Consider the following 23,311-nt stretch of genomic DNA (forward strand, 5'->3'; position numbering starts at 1 on the left):
ATGGAAGTATTTGAGGCATTGTATCCAGGGCCAGTTGGTGACATTCCTGCTACTAACCTTCTGAGCCACCTCCAGCCATGCCTTCTTTGTGATGGCAGCAGGTTTTTTCTTTTTACTGTTGCTGGGAAAGCAGACCTACCTCCTGTCCCTTACTGCAACTGGTAAAGTATCCCATGAAGTGTCCATGAACCTAGGGCCAGCTTTCACTCTCCTTGCAGCTGCCTCTATTTTCCGCTTGTATTGCAAAATCTTCTCAGCCCTAAACGTCCTAATACATTTTGTCAATGAACTGGGCCTTTAAGTCGTCGAGGGAAAAAGGCATTATGCGGCTCTGTGTTACGCCACTTCACACCAAGTAGAGTCGTGAAGCCCATGACAAAAGTGATGTGATAATGAGGGATGGTTAGCAATATCAATCGAGCCTATTCGTCCCACTATATTGCACATTGATCGCCCGCTATTGTTGAGCCACCCACTCCGTTCTTGTGATGAAAAATATTTGAACAATTGTGTAACTGTTGAGAAAACTTAAAGATTAATTACTGTTCATAACTGTTGGATTAAACCAGAAGCAAACCAAGGCTCCAAAAACAGGAAGCGACCAGATCAAAAACATCAAATCAGTGTGCAAATGCTGTAAAGTAATGCTTTAATAGTGCTCTGTCTGTCTAAGAAAGGACTGTATTGGAAGATTTATGTCAAAATTCCCATTCATTTGGAGCTTCTATTTTATACTTCTGTGTTGAACATTTTTGGATTGATAGACATAAGGGATACGTATAATTTCCTTGAGCATCAACTCAATTATCAACAGAAGCACAGGGTAGATATTTTGTCTTTAGTTCTATTTATTGTAGCAACAGTAAGTATAATACCACTTGAAATGCATTTTTTATCTCTAGTCTTCTAATTTAATCCATTTGTAAACATGGCTTTAAAACGATGTGTGTTTTGCTAAGCTGGCATTTGACTTTCTCCTTGTTCCCTTAATGCAGAGTTGGGCTTCGGATTTCTCACTTCTTGAACATTACCTATTCGTCTGCAGTGTTGTGCCAGGAGGATCATCCCACAACCTTTCTTTGGGAGTTGCTGGGATGGAAGATAAACTGTAATTTTCTCAATTAGCCCTTGAATGCTAGTATTACACAATATTGGAGAATAAGGCTGCAAAACTCAGCTCTGTAGTGCCGCTGGAATAAGCACTATGGAAACCAAAGGCCCTCAAAATGGTGGGCATAGCCTTTCCGGCTACTTCCGGCATGGCCTAGATTGCACCCCATTATTGGAAGGGCGCTAGCACAGGCATACCATGCATGTGCCAGAAGCATTAACAGGGAAGATTGTGGCATCAAACTGCCTCTCAGGCTGATTTAACGCACATTCTACCAAGTTTGGAATCAAAGTTTGGCAGACTAAATGGTAACTGAGCAATGGGCTGCCTTTAAACAAGAGATAGTTTGGGCACAGTCAGAGTATATTCCCACGAAGGGGAAAGGTAGAGCAAACAAATCCAGAGATCTCTGAATGACAAAAGGGATAGAGATTAAGATGAAGAAAAAAAAAGTGTGCTTATGACAGATGTCAGGTGGATAATTTAAACAAGAACGAGGCTGAATATAGAAGGTTCAGAGGGGAAGTGAAAAAGCAAATTATAGAAACAAGGAGAGAGTATGCAAAGAGACTGGCAGCTCATATAAAAGGAAATCTAAAAATCCTCTATAGGAGTATTTATAGTAAAAGGAGGAGTGGGCCAATTAAGGATTAAAAAAAAGGGGATTTACGCATGGAGGCAGACAACTGGCTGAGGTATTAAATGAATACTTAGCATCTGTCTTTACCAAGGAAGAAGATGCTGTGCACTTCATGGTGAAAGAGGAGGTAATTCAGACACTTGAATGGTTTAAAATTGAGAAGGAAGAGGCATTGGATAGGCTAGCTGTACTTAAAATTGATAAGGCATCAGGACCAGATGAGATGCATCCAAGGATACTGAGGGAAGTGAGAGAGGAAATTGTGGAGCACTGGCCATAATTTTCCAGTTTCCTTTGATTCAGGGGTGGTGCCAGAGGACTGGAGAACTGCAATTGTTACACTCTTGTTCAAAAAAGGGTGTAAAGATAAGCCCAGCATATACAGGCCAGTCAGTTGAACTTTGAAGGTGAGGAAGGTTCTAGAAATGACAATTCGGGACAAAGTGAATAATCACTTGAGCAACTGTGGGTTAATTAGGGAAAGCCAGCACGGATTTGTGAAGGGCAAAGCATGTTGAACTAACTTGCTGGAGTTTTTTGATGAGGTAATAGAGAAAGTTGATCAGGGCAATGCTGTTGATGTTGTAGTATATATGGACTTCCAAAAAGCATCTGCTAAAGTGCCACACAACAGACTTGTAAGTAAAGCTATAGTTCATGGAACGAAAGGGACAGCAGCAACATGGATACGAAATTGGCTGAGTGACAGGAAACAGAGGAAAGTGGTTAATGGAAGTTTTTCGGACTGGAGGAAGGTTTGTAGTGGAGTTCCCCAAGGGTCGGTGTTAGGACCCTTGCTAATCCTGATACATATTAATGGCCTAGACCTTGGTGTGGAGGGCACAATTTCAAAATTTGTGGGTGATACGAAACTTGGAAACCTTGTGAACTGTGGGGAGGATAGTGTAGAACTTCAAAAGGACTTTGCCAGGTTGGTGGAATGGATGAACCAGATAAAATTTAATGCAAAGAAGTGTGAAGTGATTCATATGGGTTGGAGGAACATGGAGAGATAATATAAAATAAAGGGTGCAATTCTAAAGGGAGTGCAGGAGCAGAGGGACCTGCATGTATATGTGCAAAACTGAAGGGGGCAGGACAGGTTGAGAGAGCAGTTAATAAAGTATACAGCATCCTAGGCTTCATTAATAGGGGCAAAGAGTACAAAAGCTAGTAAGTTATGCTAAACTTGTATAGAACACTGGTTCGGCCTCAACCGGAGTGCTGGCCGGGATTTTACATTGAGTGGGAGCTCCCGCCCACCGGCCAAAAATTCAGGGTCGAGCCCGCTTCCACCAAGCCTGGGGAGCCACACCAAGGACTTCCACCTCCTTGAGGCAGGAAGTCCCTCCTAATGGAGCTGCTGGCCAATCAGGGGGCCGACAGCTCTTAGTCCCAACAGCACCACGGGGAGTGGTGGCCACTGCTAGGACTACACCCAGTCATCACAAGCAAGGTTGAAGGACAGCCCCAGAACCAAGGTTAGTTTTTGGGGCATCGCCGGGGTCAATCGGCCAGGCCCCAGCATGGCAAGGGGGATCGGTTGGGTAAGGGGGAGTGTTGTGTAGTGGGGATGGTTGGGGCTTCAGGGAAGGCCTTCCATGGAACACAGGGTGCCCGATCAGGAGAGTCCCCCACCAGCCCACAAGAAGGCTGCCAGGTTTTACCCGACGGTGCTCTTGGGTCCTTTGCGCCCAACTGCTGCGGGTAAAATACCAGCGGCAGCGGGAGGAGGCCCTTAAGCGGCAGTAAATTGGCCACTTAAGGGCCTTGATTGGCCTGGTGTGGGCGGGCCGTTTCGCACTGCCACCCCATGTAAAATTGCAGAGGGGGCAGGAAGGCATGGGAAGAGCCCCATTCCCCAACCCCCACCTCCCACTTAATTTTACTCTCCCCCGCCACCAGCCCACTCGTTGGGGGACTGTAAAATTCCAGCCATTGTGTCCAGTTCTGGATACCACACCTTAGGAAAGATGTGAAGGAATTAGAGAGAGTGCAGAAAATGTTCATGAGAATAGTTCCAGGGATTAGGAACTTCAGTTACGTGGATAGATTAGAGATGTTACTGTTTTCTTTGGAGAAGAGAAGGTTGAGAGGAAATTTGATAGAAGTATTCAAAATCATGAGGAGACTAGACAGGGTAGATCGGAAAAATCTGTTCCCATTGGTGGAGGGATCAAGAACAAGAGGGCACAGAATTAAGGTAATTGGCAAAAGAAGCAATGGCGACATGAGGAAAAAAGTTTTCACGCAGCGAGTTGTTAGGATCTGAAATAAACTGTCTGAGAGTGTGCTGGAGGTAGGTTCAATCAAGACATTCAAGATGAAATTGGATTGGGATCGGAAAAGGAAAAATGTGCAGAGCTACAGGGCGACGGCCAGGGAGTAACACTAGGTAAATTGTTCTTTCAGAGAGCCAACACAGACACAACAGGCTGAATGACCTCATTCTGTGCTGTAACAATTCTGTGATTCTGTGATACAGAGATCCGCAGGAACCAAATGTAAAAAGGGAAAAGCACAGAAAGCGCAAAGGGTTCCACTCCATTAATGTGCAGTTTGTGTGCAACCATGCCCAGCCCATTATGTCAGCAAATGCCCGATATCCTGGCAGCAGCCATGACTTATCCTGAGGCAGTCTGCCACTCCCACCATCTTCAGGCCACCACGAAGAATCAGAGGCTAGCTGCTTAGGGATACACATGGCTCATGACTCCCCTCCACTACCCAACCCTATGAGGACAATGTGTCTACAATGTGAGCCACACTGCCCCCAGGAACATCGTGAAGCACACCATCAACATTCTCAAGCACCCGCTGCCTGCATCACTTGGTGGGAGCCCTACAATACTTGCCATAGTATGTCTCCAAATTTGTGGTGGTCTGCAGTGTCCTCCATAACCTTACTATTATGAGGGCACAGCCCTTGCCACCAGGCATGCAGAGGCCACCTCAGGAGGAGGAGGTGCAGAGTAGGAGGAAGAAGAGGAGGAGGAGTAAGGGAAAGACAGGAGAAAGAGGCAGACGAGGAGGCAGGAAGGATACATGTGGAATACCTTTGCTCCAGATGGGCTGTCCGTGAGCATCTACTGAGACTCCAGTTCATTTAGGATGTAATCTCATCACCAACATTGCTCCACAGCTCCCCACCTTTCAATCTATCTGCTGTGTTGCATCAGTGCCCTTTGAAAAAAAATGTTCAGCATTACCTCACCACCACCTCTTTCAACCACAGTCTCTAAATTATCAGAGTGCTTGTCCAACATCTACTACTGGATGAGCAGAAATGTCCTCCAATTAAATATTGGGAAGACTGAAGCCATTGTTTTCAATCCCTGCCACAAACTTCATTCCCGTGTCACCATCTCCATCTCTCTGCCTGGCAAATGTATGAGACTGAACCAGAATACATAACTTTTGTTTTGGCATCGGCTCAATTTTCAACAGAAGCATGAAGTTTTTCTTTTCTTCTTTAGTTCTGTTTATTAATTCCAATACACTGTATGAAATGCATTTTCCTTTTTAATCTCCAGTTTTTAAATTTAATTAACACAGAAACAAACCTTTCAATCGATGTGAACTCTTCTACGCTGGCTTTTGACTTTTTTCCAAAGAGATGTGACAAAACTAGTTCCCTGTTCCCTTAACAAGAACAACCACTGTCATTTATATAAGGTCTTTAACATAGTAAAACAACTCAAGGTGCTTCACAGGAACGTTACCAAACAAAATTAGAACCAAACCGCATAAGGAAATATTAGAAATAATTAAACATTGCCTATTCTTCTGCAGGAGAATCATCCCAATGTCTGGCCGAGATTTTATTTGGGCGATGGGGTCTTGACATCTGGCAAAAGCGCCATCAAGAACTCCTTGTCACCTCTTCTGTGGGAGGCCCACCAAATCAAGTGCCAATTAGGCATTTAACTGGACTGCGGCGGGCCTTCCATGGGATCAAGGACCCCAGCGACGAAAGCCCCGCCCTCTGAGAGCCAATCAGAGGCTGGCAGCTCTTTAACTGAGAAGCTCTGTAACTGAGACTGCTGCTGGTGGAGCACCCACCTGAGGCCCAGGTGTGGCAATGTACCTAGACCACAGGTAGGTCAGGACAGGAGGGGTCTCTTGTGTTAAGAGTCATGAGGGAGGGGTATGTAGCTATGAAGAGAGGTTGAGTAGATTAGGATTATTTTCATTAGAAAGACGGAGGTTGAGGGGGGACCTGATTGAGGTGTACAAAATCATGAGAGGTATAGACAGGGTGGATAGCAATTGGCTTTTTCCCAGAGTGGGGGATTCAATTACTAGAGGACACGAGTTCAAAGTGAAAGGGGAAAAGTTTAGGGGGGATATGTGTGGAAAGTTCTTTACGCAGAGGGTGGTGGGTGCCTGGAATGCGTTGCCAGCGGAGGTGGTAGATGCGGGCATGATGGCGTCTTTTAAGATGTATCTAGACAGATACATGAATGGGCAGGAAAAAAAGAGATACAGACCCTTAGAAAATAGGCGACATGTTTAGATAGAGGATCTGGATCGGCGCAGGCTTGGAGGGCCGAAGGGCCTGTCCCTGTGCTGTAATTTTCTTTGTTCTTTGTTCTTTGTCGGATGGTCATTAGCAAGGGCAGGGTGGTGGCTCTCTTCCCAATACCTGATCCTTTGTTCAGGCACTAAGCTCTTAAATGCTTGAATGTTGAAGAATAAAACTTACAATCACAATTTATCTTGCTAGCAGAAACCTGGAAGATAGTTGAAAATGTAAGCCCAGAAATCTGACTGTGCAAGACTGGTTTGCCCCGTGACAGCCAGTGCTGGGAAATAATTACAACTGAGGAAGGCCATTTAGCCCATCTAATTCATTCAATTAAAATTATCCTAAAGGACCCACAGTATGTAGCTGTTTCTAAAATGAATCTAGGGATTTTGAATTCAGTACTTCTCTCGGAAGAGTTTCCTGATATCAGTCCTAAAATTATATTTTACTAGTTTGCACCTGTGTCCTGTAGTCTACTCCTGCAATTTGATTTCAAGTATTAATCCAGATGTAAGACCACTCCAGGCGCTGCTCCACACACCACTGACCACCTCCAGGCGCTTACCCATTGAATCTCGAGATAAGAAAGCCAAAGAAAAAAAAAGCCAATTTTCATCTAAAAATGCAGTTAGTCTGCATTCCTCAATTTGATAAATACTTTAGGGTAGATTAGTGCTGGTGTGTCAAGAAGATTCTGTAACAGCTAATCCCTTACAGAGGAGAAAGCTAAAGAGAGATATGACAGAGGTGCTCAACGTCCTTAAGGAATTTGGTAAAAGTAACTAAGGAGAAACTTCATCCACGGCAGAAAAGGTCAGTAATCAGAAAACACAGATTTAAGGCCACAGAGCCAGTGGTGAAATGGGAAAGAAATCTTTAAATGTTAAGTTGTTAATATTTTCTGAAAGGGTGCTAGAAGCAAATATTATAATAACTTGCAAAAAGGTATGTGGTAAATACTTAAAATGGAAAAATATTCAAGGCTATGGGGAAAGAGCAGGGCATGCGACAAACTGGAATTCTTGCAAAGAGTAAGCACAATGAGCTGATAAACCACATTTTGTGCTGTATATTTCTCTGATTCTATGAAACCTGTTTTCAAGATTAGTTTTGATTTTTTTTTCTGTTGGCTGTTTATGGAGGGGTGGGGGTGGTGGTGGTGGGGGTGGGGGGGTGGTTGGTGTTTGGACCGTGAAGATAATGTATATTTTTTTGAGCACAGCTGAGTTTAGATACCTTCTCACCAGCACCAGGTTTTCAAGCCTGGCAATAGTACAACATTAGGGTGCTTTAACCTACCCTACTAGCAGAAAAGGTTAAAGGAGATTTTAAACGTGTTCAAAATTATGAAGGCTTTCGATCGAGTAAATAAGGTGAAACTGCTTTCACTGACAGCTTTAGGTTAATTGGCAAAAGAACCAGAGGGGAGATGAAGAAAATAGATTTAATTAGTGAGTGATTATGATCTGGAATGCACCGCCTGAAATGGTGTGGAAGCAGATTCAATAGTAACATTTAAAAAAGGAACTGGATATATGCAGTCCCTACCGCAGATAACATTCAAGTTTGTGCAAAGGCAATTTGCCCACAATGAACGCGAAACCCTATCTGAAATTTGGCTGGAAGATACAGCAAATTGCGGGCTGGTGGCAAACACAGAGATAGTTGAAGTAAAAGTGGCTGGGCTGGGTGAAAAGGTGGGGAAAGAAGGAAGGCTTCAATGCTGACACAGCCCTCCACCCATGGACCCCAGTAATGGACAGCTCCCCCTACTCATTACAATGTGTGTGGCTTTAAAAATTCTTTGTGGCGCTGATAGTCTAGCTGAGCCCAAGGGGAGGAGGCAAACAGTTTTGGTAACTTGAAGCCAATTACCTCCTGCCTCGAGCTGCAGGTTCGGAAGGTGGGCATTGGGACCACTGTGCTGTCCCTTTCCTTCTCCTCTCACTCCTCCCTCTCCTCTCATTGGAATCCCTAGTACCTAAGATTTTGAAGAGTTAAGGATCTAGGATCTGTAAATTAGTTTAAAATTGGTTCAGCGCTGCACCCTCTGCAGGAGATCTGGGACCTGTGTGAGCTGGGCAAATCATAACGTGTCTCCTCAACTAATGAGATTGCAGAATACGTACTGAGGCGCTGAGACTATACCAGAACGTGTAAATAGAATATTTAGATCAGCGTAAAGTCGGGTACAAAAAATGAAATAAAGAGAAGGGAAGAAAGATGGGATGAAGAGAGAGATAAAAGAGAAAAAGAGGAAGTCATAAAATTAAATTTTTAGGTTTTTTTTACGTCTTTAACAATGATGGAAATCTGCTGGAATGAGACTCCACAGTTATAAAGGTAAATTTTCAGTGCTAGATTGATTGTTTGGCAGTAATTAAGACTTATCACACCACTAAAAATTTACCTACACTTGAATGGACAGTCGTTAACTTTAGCTGCAATATTTAGTCAGCACCTAATGTATAAGTGCTGCAACATCATGCCCTTCATGTGTTTTAATGTGTTTTAAAATCTCTGGGAGAGGTACCTGTTCAGCAAAGCTTGTCGAGCAGCAGCGAAACTCAGACTGTAACTTCCTGATTTCTGCATTTAATCATGCATGTGCAGATGCCAGAAGCTTTTTTTTAGAGATATAGCACTGAAACAGGCCCTTCAGCCCACCGAGTCTGTGCCGACCATCAACCACCCATATATACTAATCCTACACTAATCCCATATTCCTACCACATCCCCACCTGTCCCTATATTTCCCTACCACCTACCTATACTAGGGGCAATTTATAATTGCCAATTTACCTACCAACCTGCAAGTCTTTTGGCTTGTGGGAGGAAACCGGAGCACCCGGAGAAAACCCACGCAGACACAGGGAGAACTTGCAAACTCCACACAGGCAGTACCCAGAATTGAACCCGGGTTGCTGGAGCTGTGAGGCTGCGGTGCTAACCACTGCGCCACTGTGCCGCCCACGAGTTGTATATGCCTGCCCAAGATGGAGACCATGGAATATTTGAAATGAACACAACTGTTCTTACTACCAACACAGACATCAAGCAGTTTTTAAATTAATTTTAATTAAAATTCTTTCATGGGTTGTGGGTGTTGCTGGCTTGGCCAGCATTTGTTGCCCATCTCTAATGCCCTTGAAAAGGTGGCAGTGAAATGCCTTCTTGAACCGCTGCTGTCCATGTGGGGTAGGTACACCCACAGTGCTGTTTGGAAGGGAGTTCCAGGATTTTGATCCCGCAACAATGAAGGAACGGCGATATAGTTCCAAGTCAGGATTGTGTGTGGCTTGGAGGGAAACTTGCAGGTGGTGGTGTTCCCATGTGTCTACTGCCCTTGTCCTTCGAGGTGGAGTTTGGAAGGTACTGTCAAAGGAGCTTTGGGGAGTCGTTGCAATGTATCTTGCATATGGTACACGCTGCTGCCACTGTGCGTCAGTGGTGGAGGGAGTGAATGTTTAAGTTGGTGGATGGGGTGCTGATCAAGCGGGCTACTTTGTCCCGTATGGTGTCAAGCTTCTTGAGTGTTGTTGGAGCCGCCCTCATCCAGACAAGTGGAGAGTATTCCATCACACTCCTGACTCGTGCTTTGTAGATGGTGGACAGGCTTTGGGAGTCAGGAGGTGAGTTACTCACCTCAGAATTCCCAGCCTCTGTGCTGCTCTTGTAGTTTTACTTAGGTTATGCTTTGTCTGAACTAATTCATGATTATTATTGCTCCATATTAATGGCGAAGACCTGTAGTGTCACCATTATTCCTATTGCAAAACTCATGCCAATGTATCCACGAAAAATATCTGTTTTACAACGCCAATTAGTCCAGATCAATAACACCCAACTAGCAGTACTCATGCCCAAGGAGGCAGATAATATCCCGAAATCTCGAATTAGTTCCCACAAAGCATAACCTAAGGAAAACTGGTTGGTCCCGGAGCTTGTAGTAACAACAGCGTGTTAGTTCAAACATTCAGTAGTGTCCATCTTGGGCAGGTATGTACAACAGCATACCTGTCCAGATACCAAAATCTTAGACAGTTAATGAGACCAACCCTGTAGAAGCATGAATTATAATCTTCCTTCACAACCTATAATTTGTATTTTTATCATGCATTGTATATGTTTTAAGCTAATATTCCCATTAATTTTGTTAAAAAAACCTATGAAATGTGAAATTCTGTTTAATAATTATCATAACAATAAAGTGCAATTAATTCTAAAGGTTTTGAAATGATTTCACATACATTGCTTAACTCAAATATTTAATTCTTAATTTTGCTTAAATTTTTTTCAGCATGCCTCCCAAAACCTTTTGCCAAATCATAATGATTTTTGTGGTGGCACTTTTTCTCATTATGTTCATTTACATGGGAATTATTACATCATGGAGTTTAATTCCTGTCATGAAAAATAAAAACTACATTGCCAGCGTGTCCTTAAACCTCATACCACCGGAAAAACTAACCTTTCTGTCTCCCTATGGAGGAAGCTGGTAAGCCTTGGTGCATATTTATTATTTTGAAATTAAAACCATTTTAGAAAATGTTTCAATATATTCTTAATTCTGTCCTTGAAATAGCAAATCAACTTTGTTTTGTAAAAGTAAAATGCTGTGGATGCTGGAAATCTGAAATAAAAACAGAAAGTGCTGGAAATACGCAGCAGGTCTGGCATCATTTGTGGAGAGAGAAACAGAGTTAACGGCCGGTTCAAAAGCAGCAGGGCGCACGCACGGGATTTGCCCCATGGAGCCACCGCGATATTTCACACGGCAGTTCATTTACTTATCCAGGGCGGACCATCCGCCCCGCTGACGTGCAGGGGACGGGCGCTCCGTCCCTGGCAACGGCGTCCGGAACCACTGCACAAGGGCTGGCGCCATTTTTAAAGGGCTTCAAGCCGTTACATGGAATTTAAATTTTTAAGGAAACAGGCAATAAAAATGTAATGTGCAAAAATTAATAAATTACTCAAGTCCCTCTCCCACCCACCCACCCCCCCCATGACTAAAGACTTTACTGATTGCCCTACCCCGACCAAAAAACTTACTTTCCGATCCCAAACTTTCCCTCTGACCTTTATTCACTTTGACCTTCAACCCCTTCCCACCATCTCCTCAACCAATAGCAAGAGTTTTCCCTGCTCCCCCCCACCTCCCACCCTGAAACCTTCACTCCTTCCTCCTCCCCACCAGTGTTCTGCCTCAGATCTCCTAACAGAGATCTGAAGGCGTGGGAGTAAAGACCTGCTCGGGTCTGGAAACAAAAACCCAACCCGGACTCAACAGAACCATATCAGACCCGTTCCCGACCCGACCCGAGCCCGACCTGACCATAATGCACTCACTGTACTTACCACTTTTGGATGGATAGCTGCAGCATGAGAGCAATGATGTCATAGAGACGCTCAACCACTCACTGCGCAGACTCAGAGTCTGTGGAATAATGTGGAGTCATGTTTTTGCCCGGCCTGACTCGGACGCGGCCCAACCCGACCAGAGACCAAAAGCCAGACCCAGAAGAGCGAACTGACCCAACCCGAACCCAACACATGTTGTCGGGTTTGGGTCGGGTAGCAGGCCTTCACGCGGGAGTTCCGGTAACCAGCCGGAATATCGGAGCCGGACAGCTATCGCTACAAGGTAGGTCTTTATTCATGTAATTTAAATAAATTAAAGTATTTTAATTGTGTTCCTGTTGCCAAGCAATGGGAGGGGCCAGCATGAGGCCTCGCCGCCGCTGGTAATACAGGGGCGGGACCTTCCCGTCGTCGAGGCCCGTGGTGGGCCTCTCCTGGAGTTATTTTCTGAGTCCCCCCCACCACGACCCCTGACGTCGGGGAGCTGGTAAAATCCAGCCCAACGTTTCAGGTCTGTGACCTCTCATTAGAACTGATGAAAGGTCACAAACTTAAAACGTTAATTTTGTTTTGCGTCCAACTGTTTAGACTTTTCTTTATTTAAAGCAGAAAATTGTCAGCAACAAGTCTATTGCTGAATGGCACTTTTAAAATTGGTGGAGGTGCCCCCAACTCTGCTGACCTTCCTTGTGCCTTTGAGAAATTTGCTTCTGGAAATCCCATTCATTTTCCATGAGTGTTTTATAACTAAGCAGAGTATCCTCCAAGCTGCCAGGGCCAATGGCACTGCCCATCTACTAGCAAGCAATCCATGAACATTATTCAACTGCAGATCAAAGCCTTTCTCAGTACCAGCCCTATCTTTGCCTTCTCAGGGAATACTGTTTATCTGCCTCAAATGGCCATCATGCTAAGTTGCAGAATGGCTAGACTTGTCTTCGGGTAGCAATGCTGTGCAATACCATTCGCGACAATGTTGAAGGTAGGTAGCGTGAGGGATAGCAAGGAAAGTGTGTTAGGAAGAGAGTTCAAGAGTGTAGGTACATTGTGGGCTGTTGGATCCATGGCCAATGGTGAATCAGGGATAGTGGAGGGAACTTGTGCCTGGAGTCGGAGGAGGTAGGGGAGGTCCTAAATGAATACTTTGCTTCAGTATTCACTAGTGAGAGGGACCTGATCGTTTGTGAGGACAGCGTGAAACAGGCTGATATGCTCTAACAGGTTGATGTTAAGAGGGAGGATGTGCTGGAAATTTTGAAAGACATGAGGACAGATAAGTCCCCGGGGCCAGACGGGATATACCCAAGGATATTACGGGAAGCGAGGGAAGAGATTGCCGCACCTTTGGCGATGATCTTTGCGTCCTCACTGTCCACTGGAGTAGTACCAGTGGATTGGAGGGTGGCAAATGTTATTCCCTTGTTCAAGAAAGGGAATAGGGATAACCCTGGGAATTATCGACCAGTCAGTCTTACGTCGGTAGTGGGCAAATTATTGGAGAGGATTCTGAGAGACAGGATTTATGATGATTTGGAAAAGCATTGTTTTATTTGAGACAGTCAGCATGGCTTTGTGAGGGGCAGGTCATGCCTCACAAGCCTTATTGAATTCTTTGAAGATGTGACAAAACACGTTGATGAAGGAAGAGCAGTGGATGTGGTGTATATGGATTTTAGCAAGGCGTTTGATAAGGTTCCCCATGGTAGGCTCATTCAGAAAGCAAGGAGGCATGGGATACAGGGAAAGTTGGCTGTCTGGATACAGAATTGGCTGGCCCATAGAAGACAGAGGGTGGTAGTAGATGGAAAGTATTCAGCATGGAGCTCGGTGACCAGTGGTGTTCCACAGGGATCTGTTCTGGGACCTCTGCTCTTTGTGATTTTTATAAATGACTTGGATGAGGAAGTGGAAGGCTGGGTTAGCAAGTTTGCCGATGACACGAAGGTTGCTGGAGTTGTGGATAGTGTGGAAGGCTGTTGTAGGTTGCAACGGGACATTGACAGGATGCAGAGCTGGGCTGAGAAGTGGCAGATGGAGTTCAACCTGGAAAAGTGTGAAGTGATTCATTTTGGAAGGTCGAATTTGAATGCAGAATACAGGCTTAAAGACAGTATTCTTGGTAGTGTGGAGGAACAGAGGGATCTTGGGGTCCATGTCCATAGATCGCTCAAAGTTGCCACCCAAGTTGATAGGGTTGTTAAGAAAGTGGATGGTGTGTTGGCTTTCATTAACAGGGGGATTGAGTTTAAGAGCCGCGAGGTTATGCTGCAACTCTATAAAACCCTGGTTAGACCACACTTGGAATATTGTGTTCAGTTCTGGTCGCCTCATTATAGGAAGGATGTGGAAGCTTTAGAGAGGGTGCAGAGGAGATTTACCAGGATGCTGCCTGGACTGGAAGGCATGTCTTACGAAGAAAGGTTGAGGGAGCTAGGGCTTTTCTCATTGGAGCGAAGAAGGATGAGAGGTGACTTGATAGAGGTGTCCAAGATGATGAGAGGCATAGATAGAGTGGACAGCCAGAGACTTTTTCCCAGGGCGGAAAGGGCTATCACCAGGGGGCATAATTTTAAGGTGATTGGAGGAAGGTTTCGGGGAGATGTCAGAGGTAGGTTCTTTACACAGAGAGTGGTGGGTGCGTGGAATGCACTGCCAGCGGTGGTAGTAGAAGCAGATACATTAGGGACATTTAAGCGACTCTTGGATAGGTGCATGGATGATAGTAGTATGAAGGGTATGTAGGTAGTTTGATCCTAGAGTAGGTTAAAGGTTCGGCACAACATCGTGGGCCGAAGGGCCTGTACTGTGCTGTACTGTTCTATGTTCTATGTTCTATGAAAGCGCCAGGAGATAAGTATCACTCAGAAATCAAACAAACAATTAATAAGTAGATTGTTTTAGAACAGGATCAAAAGCCTAGAAGGATAAAGATAAACATAAATATCAACACATGATGGAACATGATGGCTCATTGACTGCAGGAGCCACAAGGTCACTGTGAAATTTATTTAATTGAGGCAACTGACCACATTGGGATATGGCTGACAAGATAAGCCCTCTTGATGCAGCTATCAATGTTTCAGCCAATTAGGTACTTAGTGGTTGAGAGAGTTCCCTACAATTGCATAGAATGCAGTTCCCTCTCAATCTGAACTCCATGGGTGCGGTCTTCACCACACAGCGCATTTCTCCAGAACCTCCTCAGCTCTGTTCATGGCAGTCCTGATGGTGTGGATTTACCAGTCTTCCCTTTTTTCAAGTCCTTCATTGATAACCTGTGCACTGGTCTGGTTAGTCGGCTACTTCAAATAACAGAAACAGCTCCTGTATTCAGTCTTCACCTTCTTCTGCTTGCCGGCACGCCACTCCTGCCTGATGTGCCTGGTCTGGGGAGGACTCTGTCTGCTTTTATCTGCTTCTAACCAGTGTCAGTTTCCCCGTAAACCTGAAGTTATTTTTCCAGCTTCTGTTTCAGTTTTGGTTTCCATTTCTGTTTCGGTTCTAGTTTCCCTCTCAGTTAGGGTCTGAAAAAAAACAAGCTTTGTAATCACAGATTCCATCACATATCTGACTTCCTAGTTACTGAGAAAAGCCCTTGGAAACAACTTTTTTGGTTAATCACATGCTATTTTTAAATGAAATGTCCCAGCTCTAAGGAAGAAACTTGATGAAGGTTACTAAACTAAAAATCAGTTCAAGTAAAATGAAAAAATGATTAGGAAAGAAATACTGATAAATTTAATGTAGCACAGACCAAGAAAATTAGAGAAGAAATACAGACAAAATAGAAGTTCTAATCATGAAGTTTTTTATTTTTAGTTTAGGATATCTTAAATAAAGTATGTATTAATAATATGAAAAAAAGCTACTCCTGTCATCTCCTCACCATTTTAATGTATTATTAAGTGATTATTTAGCTTCATGCTACATGAGCTGAAAGAGTTGAAATTTGTCATTTTTATAATAACCATCATCTTCATTAATTCTTTAAAGTATACAACAGTTAACATCTGCACATCAGATATTGATGTGTGTTCATGCCTACATGGAAAGCACAAGTCAGCACAGAGAAATGTGACAGATTCTCTCTCAGCATAATCAGAGTCAAATTTAAAGTGGCCAGTCAGATCTTATGAATAGATTCGTTAAAAGTACAGAGGTTTTCTTAAAGATTTGAGATGTAACAGGAAGCCAGTGTATTACACAGCACACTGTATTGGCCAAGACAAGTCAATGGGCTCGAGATTGGTTAGCCCCATTTTTTGGATGAGGGCATCGCAATTTGTGACCTGTCTGCGCTTGTTCAGGTCAAAGTGGATAATATGCAAAATTCATGTACCCACTTCATCTACATGAATTTGGTGCAAACCGGTACACTTGTAGTGTTGTCGTAGGTTCCTGAATGTTGTTGGTGAGCTCTGCACTCAGCAAGAGGCCTTGGCAGCGTTGCCTGCAGAACACGTGGTACAGACAGCCCCCTCTTCTTCAAGGCAAGCTTTATTTTAAAGGAAAGCTGTCCAAAAAGTTTTCTACAATGTAAATTCTTGCTAAGTGGGGCAGACAGAATGATCCATAATGACGGATGCAATGCTGAAGGCACTAGTGGTAGAGGTGGGCAGGAGGAGAGATGCCGTTGTCCACAAGGAGGGGCCAGGAGACTGTCTAGAACCACCCTTAGAAGTATGGGAGCAGGTGGCAGACGGTCAACTCCCAGTGTCTGGACTCGAGGACCTAGCAGCAGTGCCACAAGTTGTCTAATAACCTCACACAGATGGTCAATATCGAATACTGTGTGCAGTTTTGGTCTCCTTATTTAAGGAAGTGAGTGCCTGGAACTTGCTGCCAGGGGAGGTGGTGGAAGCAGATACGATAGCGATGTTTAAGAGACATCTTGACAAATAAATGAATAGGAAGGAAATAGAGGGATATGGGCCCCGGAAGTGCAGAAGGTGTTAGTTTAGGCAGGCATCAAGATCGGCGCAGGCTTGGAGGGCAGAATGGCCTGTTCCTGTGCTGTACTGTTCTTTGTTCTTTCTTTGAAGGATTGTTGTAGGCGGTTCAGAGGAGGTTTATTAGACTGATACCTGGAATGAGCGGGTTGCCTTATGAGGACTTGGCTTGTTTTCACTGGAGTTTAGATGAGTGAGGGGAGACTTGATTGAAGTATGTAAGATCCTGAACGGTCTTGACAGGGTGAATGTTGAGGGGATGTTTCCTCATGTAGGTGAGTCCAGAACTAGGGTGCACTGTTTGAAAATTAGAGGTTGCCCTTTTAGGATGGAGATGAAGAGATTTTTTTCTCTCAGAGGGTTATGCCATTTTGAAATTCTCTGCCTCAGAAGGTGGTGGATGCAGCATCATTGAATATTTTTAAGGTGGAGGCAGATAAATTCTTGTTAGGCAAGGGAATCAAAGATTATCGGGAATAGATGGAAGTGTGGAATTTGAGACAGAAACAGATCAGCCATGATCTTAATAAATGGCGGAGCAGGCTTGATGGGCTGAATGGCCAACTTCTGCCCCTAATTCGTGTGGTTGTATGGTATGCTCTGCCACATAGCCTCCTATCATTGCCAAGGAGCATGGAGGTGTCTGGTTCCACCTTGACAAAGGTGTCACAAAGCTTACCCTCTCCGCAGCCTCTGCTCGACCTTCTTGTCATGCTGCTGACCCAGAGCCACTGCCAGTGCTGCTCCCATGCCTGTTTCAGATTTTGTGTGGACAGGTCAGCTGCTCCTCTGCCATCCCTGTGAGGATGAGGCAATATGTTCTGGCAATGCAGGAACTCATCAAAACAGCACTCCAGATTACTTCCAGACACACTTTGCAATAGAAATATTTCAAAAAATTACCTTACCTGCAATCAGGGTGCTTGGCCCTTTAAATAATACTACTGCAGGGTCCATCTTTGCATCCTTTCTCATGACTGAACAACGCAGCTAGTGCCTGTGTAATCATTGCCTAAATTTGGGATCCTGGCGCCACATCAGCCGGTTGAGCCATGTGACAACAGGATAGCATCAAATCAATGTCTTCCGATGTACACAGAGAATGCAGCTGCATGGACCCATGTCCACCAACAATGTCACAGAGGCCATGCAGGAAGTAGCCAGTGGTGCATTATGTCCCCAGTGAATGGAGGTAGGCATTCGTGTAGCTGCTACGCAACTGAATTTCAAACCCAATGTGTTTGCCTAAACATTGTTGTTGCTGCTATTTGAATTTATAGTCTATGCTCCAATTACAAAGGTAACCAAAAAAACCTCCGACTTGTATTTGCTTTGTTCAGTATTTGTGTGTCTCAACCTCACACGTGCCAAGGGCCTAGGGACAGAATAGAGTAGCAAAGAAAGCTATGTGAAGGAACCCAGAATTCCAAAGATTCACAACCCTTTGAGTGAAGAAGTTACTTCTCATCCCAGTCCTAAATGGCTGATCCCTTATTTTGAGAATGTGATCCCCTAGTTCCAGACACCCCAGACAAGGGAAACATTCTCCCCACATCTACCCTGTCAAACCCTTTAAGAATTTTATAAGTTCAGTTGGACTTCTCAATAATTATTATTGAACAGTTAAAATATTTCCAGATTGGGTTCGCAAGGGTTGTAGCAATGATTGAGTGGACCTGTCTTTTGAATTAATGTAATGATACATACATTGAATAGAATTATAATGAATAGATAAATGAATGTTCTTTTCTTTCATTTGTCACTTTGGTCAATGTCAATATCAAATCCTCTACAGGTTGAATGGCAAAAATAATTGCAGCTGTAACATCGGCAGACAATTGCCGTTAGCAAATTATTACGATCAGAAAGATATTTTATTCGTCAAGAAAAGGAGAAGACTACAGTATGAACAACACAGAAAGAGGTATTTAATTTTGAAAATGTTGTTGTTTTAACAATTAATAATTCTAACAAGGCTTGTGTGGAGCAAAAAAAAAGCAAACACCAGTTTGACTGATCAGCCTGTTACTGTGCTGTTGATTCTATGGGCTGGACTTTATGGCCACCCCGCCCCGTCCCTGTGGCAGGGTCGAAGGCAAGGGGGCCCATAGAATCACAATTGGTGGTGGGGGGGGCGGGGGTGGCGGAGGACCTGCCACCAACCTGTCGCCTTTTCCCTGGGGTGGGATAGGCTGCTGAAGGCCTTCCCGCCCAGAGGCCAATTGAGACCTATAAGTGGCCTATTAATGGCCACTCAAGGGCATCTTACCTCCATCGCTGGGATATCTCCAGTCCAGAAATTTGAAAGCCAAATTTGAGCAAAGATCCAGTGCTCACTGAGGTAAACAAATGGCAGGCAGGGGATGGCCTGTGGTAATTTTAAACTAGAAGTTAACTCATAGTTAGGATTAAAGTGCACCCACTATTACAGTCAGGGGAATTTAAACAATGGAAGAGAGAAGATAGAGGGCGAAAAGGGAAAGGGTGGCAATGGGTGGCCATGGATAGTGTTGCACAGCAAAAGACCTCCCAAGGGAGCTGCCAGCCCAGAAGCCATCTCAACAGAGGTCTATTTTCCAAGGGATGGGTCTGAAAATAAAACAAACATATCTCTCTAAGAGACAAGGCGAGGATTTAAAAAAAAAATTGAAGATGAGCACAAAGGTCTATTCTTTCAAAAGAGTTTGATGGATGAATGCTTCTCCACCTTGGAAGGAAGCTCAGGATTTATTTTTGATGGGTCTTGCTGTAATGTTTCAGCTGCTGCAATAACATGTTGATGTCAATGCAATTTTAACTGGAGCTTCAGGTTGACCAGCAGACATAGATTCAAGTTTATTGTAGATACAGACAAAAGCAGAGTGCATGTACAAAGTGGTACTGTTATAATTAACTATTTCTACACAGGAATGAATCACCCTTGAAAAATATAATCATAGCCCAACCCAATTCCCCTCTGAGCTATCCTATCCATGGAGTCGAAGTAATGCCACTACAGTCAATTGTCATCCCAGGTTAGAATTTCAATTTAATTTTTCAGTAAACAACAGACGTTATTCATTTTTATTTTTTCATTTCATATAAAACATTATCTCTTTCTTCAGGTTTAGGTGTGTTTGCGTACCAAAGACAGGAATATATGGTATGTAAAATCTTACAATCCCATTTTCCTCCAAGTTATTCCTCTCCTAAAGGCACTGACTCCTGGGTTACAGTCCCACAACTACCTGTAGCCCTCCTGTGCCATGTTCAAAGTGCCAGTCTGTACTTGTGAGTCCAGATGTGATTGCAAACAGGGTTTTGATTTGATTGTCAGCTTGGCTCAATAGCAGTTCTCTTACCTCAATGTCAGAAGGTGTGGGTTCCAGCCCTATTCTGGATCTTGAGCCCATAATCAAGGCTAACAGTGCAGTTCAGTTCAGTGCTGACAGAGTGCTGGTTTGTCAGAGGCACTGCCTTTTGGATGAGATGAGATTCCATTCATGTTAAAGATTAAGTCATTTTTGTACCACAAAATTGAATTAATCATATCAATAAAAATAAAGTGTGGCAATTTAGCATTAAAAATCTTTCTGGTCTATATTCAATAATCTATAGTCACTTCAACAGTATTCACATTTGTATTGCTGTGTGACAAGGTCAAATGATACTTTATATTCCCTTGCCTAAAATTGCTTTTTATTCATTGAAAAATATCAGCAAGGTAACAATGCTCTGTCACATATACATATTGACAATATTAATGTCACGCTTTTGTCTGACATTCCTTTAGCAGATTCTTGAAGCATTCATCTCCCTCCTCTTATCCCATCAGTTACATTGATCACTCTTCTTTCTCTCTCCTTCTTTGTTTCTCTCTTTCTCCCCTCCTTCACTTCTGGCTTTCTCATTTCAAATTGACAGAATTGGCAAAGGAAGATTAAAACCAAATCACCCTATGTGACAGAATCAATATCCAACGCCTGAATCAGGTGACATGACACCCCAATTATACCCTTTTGTTTAATTAGAAGTTGAACTGGGACAAAGGAAAATTAAAAGATCACAATGAAATACAGTTGTCAATCAATGAAGGGATCTGTCTGCCTGAGAGATTTTGCTGGCTGTTAAGACCAGATGAGAAAGAGGTCTAGGGTTCCCTTTAATCCTTCACTTGGTCTTACTGCAACAGGATTTTATTTTTAAACACACTGTTTTAGCTCCCTCTTGGTGAATCCTTATTCACTGCTTTCCAATTATAAGGCAAAGAAATGAGCACAAACAGGCTTTCTTGGGTTTAAAGGTGAAATTTTATTAAACTTAAACTTACACTCTAATTTGGTTGATGCCTCTGGACACACAACACGCCCATGCTCGCATGCATACACGATACACACATGCAAATAGAGACAGAAAAGAGCAGAAGAAAAATAAAGTGGAAACGTTTGAGGTGATATCTGAAGAGTTTTTGTTACGGGCCTTCAAGCTCACTGTAGAGTCCTTGATTGGACATGGATCTTTCTTTCCGTTGGGGCCCAGTATTCTTCTTAAACCTTGTTCGCTGTAGGAGACTTTTCTCTCTTGGGGTTCATGTGTCTTCAGTTGGTTTTTGGAGTTCCGTGAGAAAGAGATAGGAGCAGACAGGCAGACAGGAGGTCTTCTTCAGTCCAGGAGCATTCTGCTTTCTGCTTTCTGCCAGCTCAAATACTGTCTCTACAATTTAAAACTCCCCAGGTTGGCCAGCAGGGTGGTCACGTGACTGGTAGAACCACTTCTGGCTTTGTGCATTGGGTAGGTCAGGGAATGGTCCTTTGTCTACAAATACTGTCTGCAAAAATGTCTTTCCAGGCCTTCTCTTCTTCCCAGCAACAATTTGACATTTAATGTCCATGTGGCGAAATTAATGTGCCTCATTCTTGCCAGATGGGGGCCTGCAAGACACTGGCATATAGATTACACCTGTGAGACAAAGCCTGTCAATCCACAGGTTCCTGGTTCGGAAACCAACCTGATTGACAGGCTGGCTTCCAGTTAGGGGAGCAGTCCAGAGGTGACTGCAACCAGGTAGGTCTGTGTCTTCGGGTGGGGGCAGAAGGAGGTGTTGATCTCAGAGGGGAGGGGGTGTAATTTTAGGCCTGGTGGGGGTTATTGCATGCTGGAGTGGGGGGAAATCACAGGACTAGAGAAGTTTGTATGGTTCTGGAAGTCAGTGGCAGATTGGGTCGGCGGTGTGCAGGGGGAGGTTGTGGTGGGGTCCGATCACTGTGGTTTTCAAAGGAGCTAAGCTAAAGCACTTACCTCTTGGATCAGACAGTCTCTGCCTGGGTTTAGCTGCCATTTTTCCCAAGACTTGGGAAACTCAGCTGTCCACAGTTAAATTCAAAATGTTGAAAAACAATAAGGCTCTCAGCCTCATTAAAATGTTTAAAGTAACAACCCACCTCCTTGGAATAGGTCGTTGCCCAAGGAAGAGTTTTAGAAACCAGCAAAGGGCAGCCAAAAAATTGTTAAAAGGGAAAAAAATAGAATATGACAGTAAACCAGCTAGGAATATAAAAACAGATTGCAAGAGTTTATTTACAAGTACGTAAAAAAGGAGAGTAGCTAAAGTAAACTGTCTCTTAGAGGCAGGGGCAGGAGAAATTGTCATGGGGAATGAAAAAATGGCAGAGATATTGAACAAATATTTTGTATCTGTCTTCACAGTAGAAGTCACAAATTACACACTGGAAATAGAGGGTAACCACGCAGATAATAAGGTTAAGAAACTTAAAGTAATTAATCATCTGAGAAAAAGTATGAGAGAAAATTAAGGAACTAAAAACCAACAAATCCCCAGGACCTGATGGCCTATGTCCTAGGGTTCTAAAAGAGATAGTGGATGCACTAGTTATGATTTTCTAAAATTCACTATATTCTAGTACAGTCCCAGGGGATTAGAAATGTGACATCACTTTTCAAGAAAGGAGGGAGAGAGAAAACAGGGAGGTACAGGCCTGATAACCCATCATCAGTCATTGGGAAAATGCTGGAATCTATTAGTAAGGAAGTCTTAACAATGCACTTAGAAAATTGTAGTATGATTAGACAGAATCAACATGGTTTTATAAAAAAAATTGGGTGTGTTTGAAAATTTATTAGAGTTATTTGAGGATGTAACTAGTAGAAAAGCAGAATATTTTTAAAAGATGTGGAAGTTCTAAATGTTGATGTTCAGAGAGACTTAGGTGTACTTATACAAGAAACTCAGAAAGTTAGCATGCAAGCAGAGCAAGTTTTGCTAACTATTCTCTCAATATGTCTTGCCGCCTTCAAATATCTATGCATATGAACCCCCAGTTCCCTCTGTCTCTGCATACTCTTTAGAACTGCACCATTAAGTATATATTGCTTTTTGCTATCCTTCTGCCAAAATGCATCACCTCACACTTCTCCTTATTAAAGTCCATCTGCCGCTTGTCTGCCCATTCTGCTGGCCTATTTATGTCCTGTTGCAGTCGATTGGTATCCTCACAGTCTGCCACACCTTCAAGTTTGGTATCATTGTCAAATTTTGAAATTTTACTTTTTATTCTAAGATCCAGGTCATTTATATATCATGAAAAGCAATGGTCCTGGCACTGACCCTTGCGGAACACCACTGTCTACCATCCTCCAGTCTGAAAAACAACATTTACCACAACTCGCTGTTTTCTGACCTTAAGCCAATTTTTTTATCCAAATTGACACTGATCCTCTTA

At 43.5% G+C, this 23,311-nt stretch overlaps 1 protein-coding gene across 1 annotated transcript in view; it reads left to right on the top strand.

Annotated features, from left to right (window-relative positions):
- LOC137347990 (beta-1,4 N-acetylgalactosaminyltransferase 2-like) overlaps positions 1 to 23,311 on the top strand; it is a 54,972-nt gene continuing 31,661 nt past the window's right edge. The window contains exons 1-5 of the mRNA XM_068013063.1: positions 1 to 161; positions 10,580 to 10,777; positions 18,388 to 18,516; positions 19,500 to 19,606; positions 19,697 to 19,734. Coding sequence (XP_067869164.1) covers positions 1 to 161; positions 10,580 to 10,777; positions 18,388 to 18,516; positions 19,500 to 19,606; positions 19,697 to 19,734 — 633 coding nt within the window. The remainder of the gene's footprint in view (positions 162 to 10,579; positions 10,778 to 18,387; positions 18,517 to 19,499; positions 19,607 to 19,696; positions 19,735 to 23,311) is intronic.

This window comes from Heterodontus francisci, chromosome 33, assembly GCF_036365525.1.
Source record: "Heterodontus francisci isolate sHetFra1 chromosome 33, sHetFra1.hap1, whole genome shotgun sequence".
Classification (NCBI taxonomy): domain Eukaryota; kingdom Metazoa; phylum Chordata; class Chondrichthyes; order Heterodontiformes; family Heterodontidae; genus Heterodontus; species Heterodontus francisci.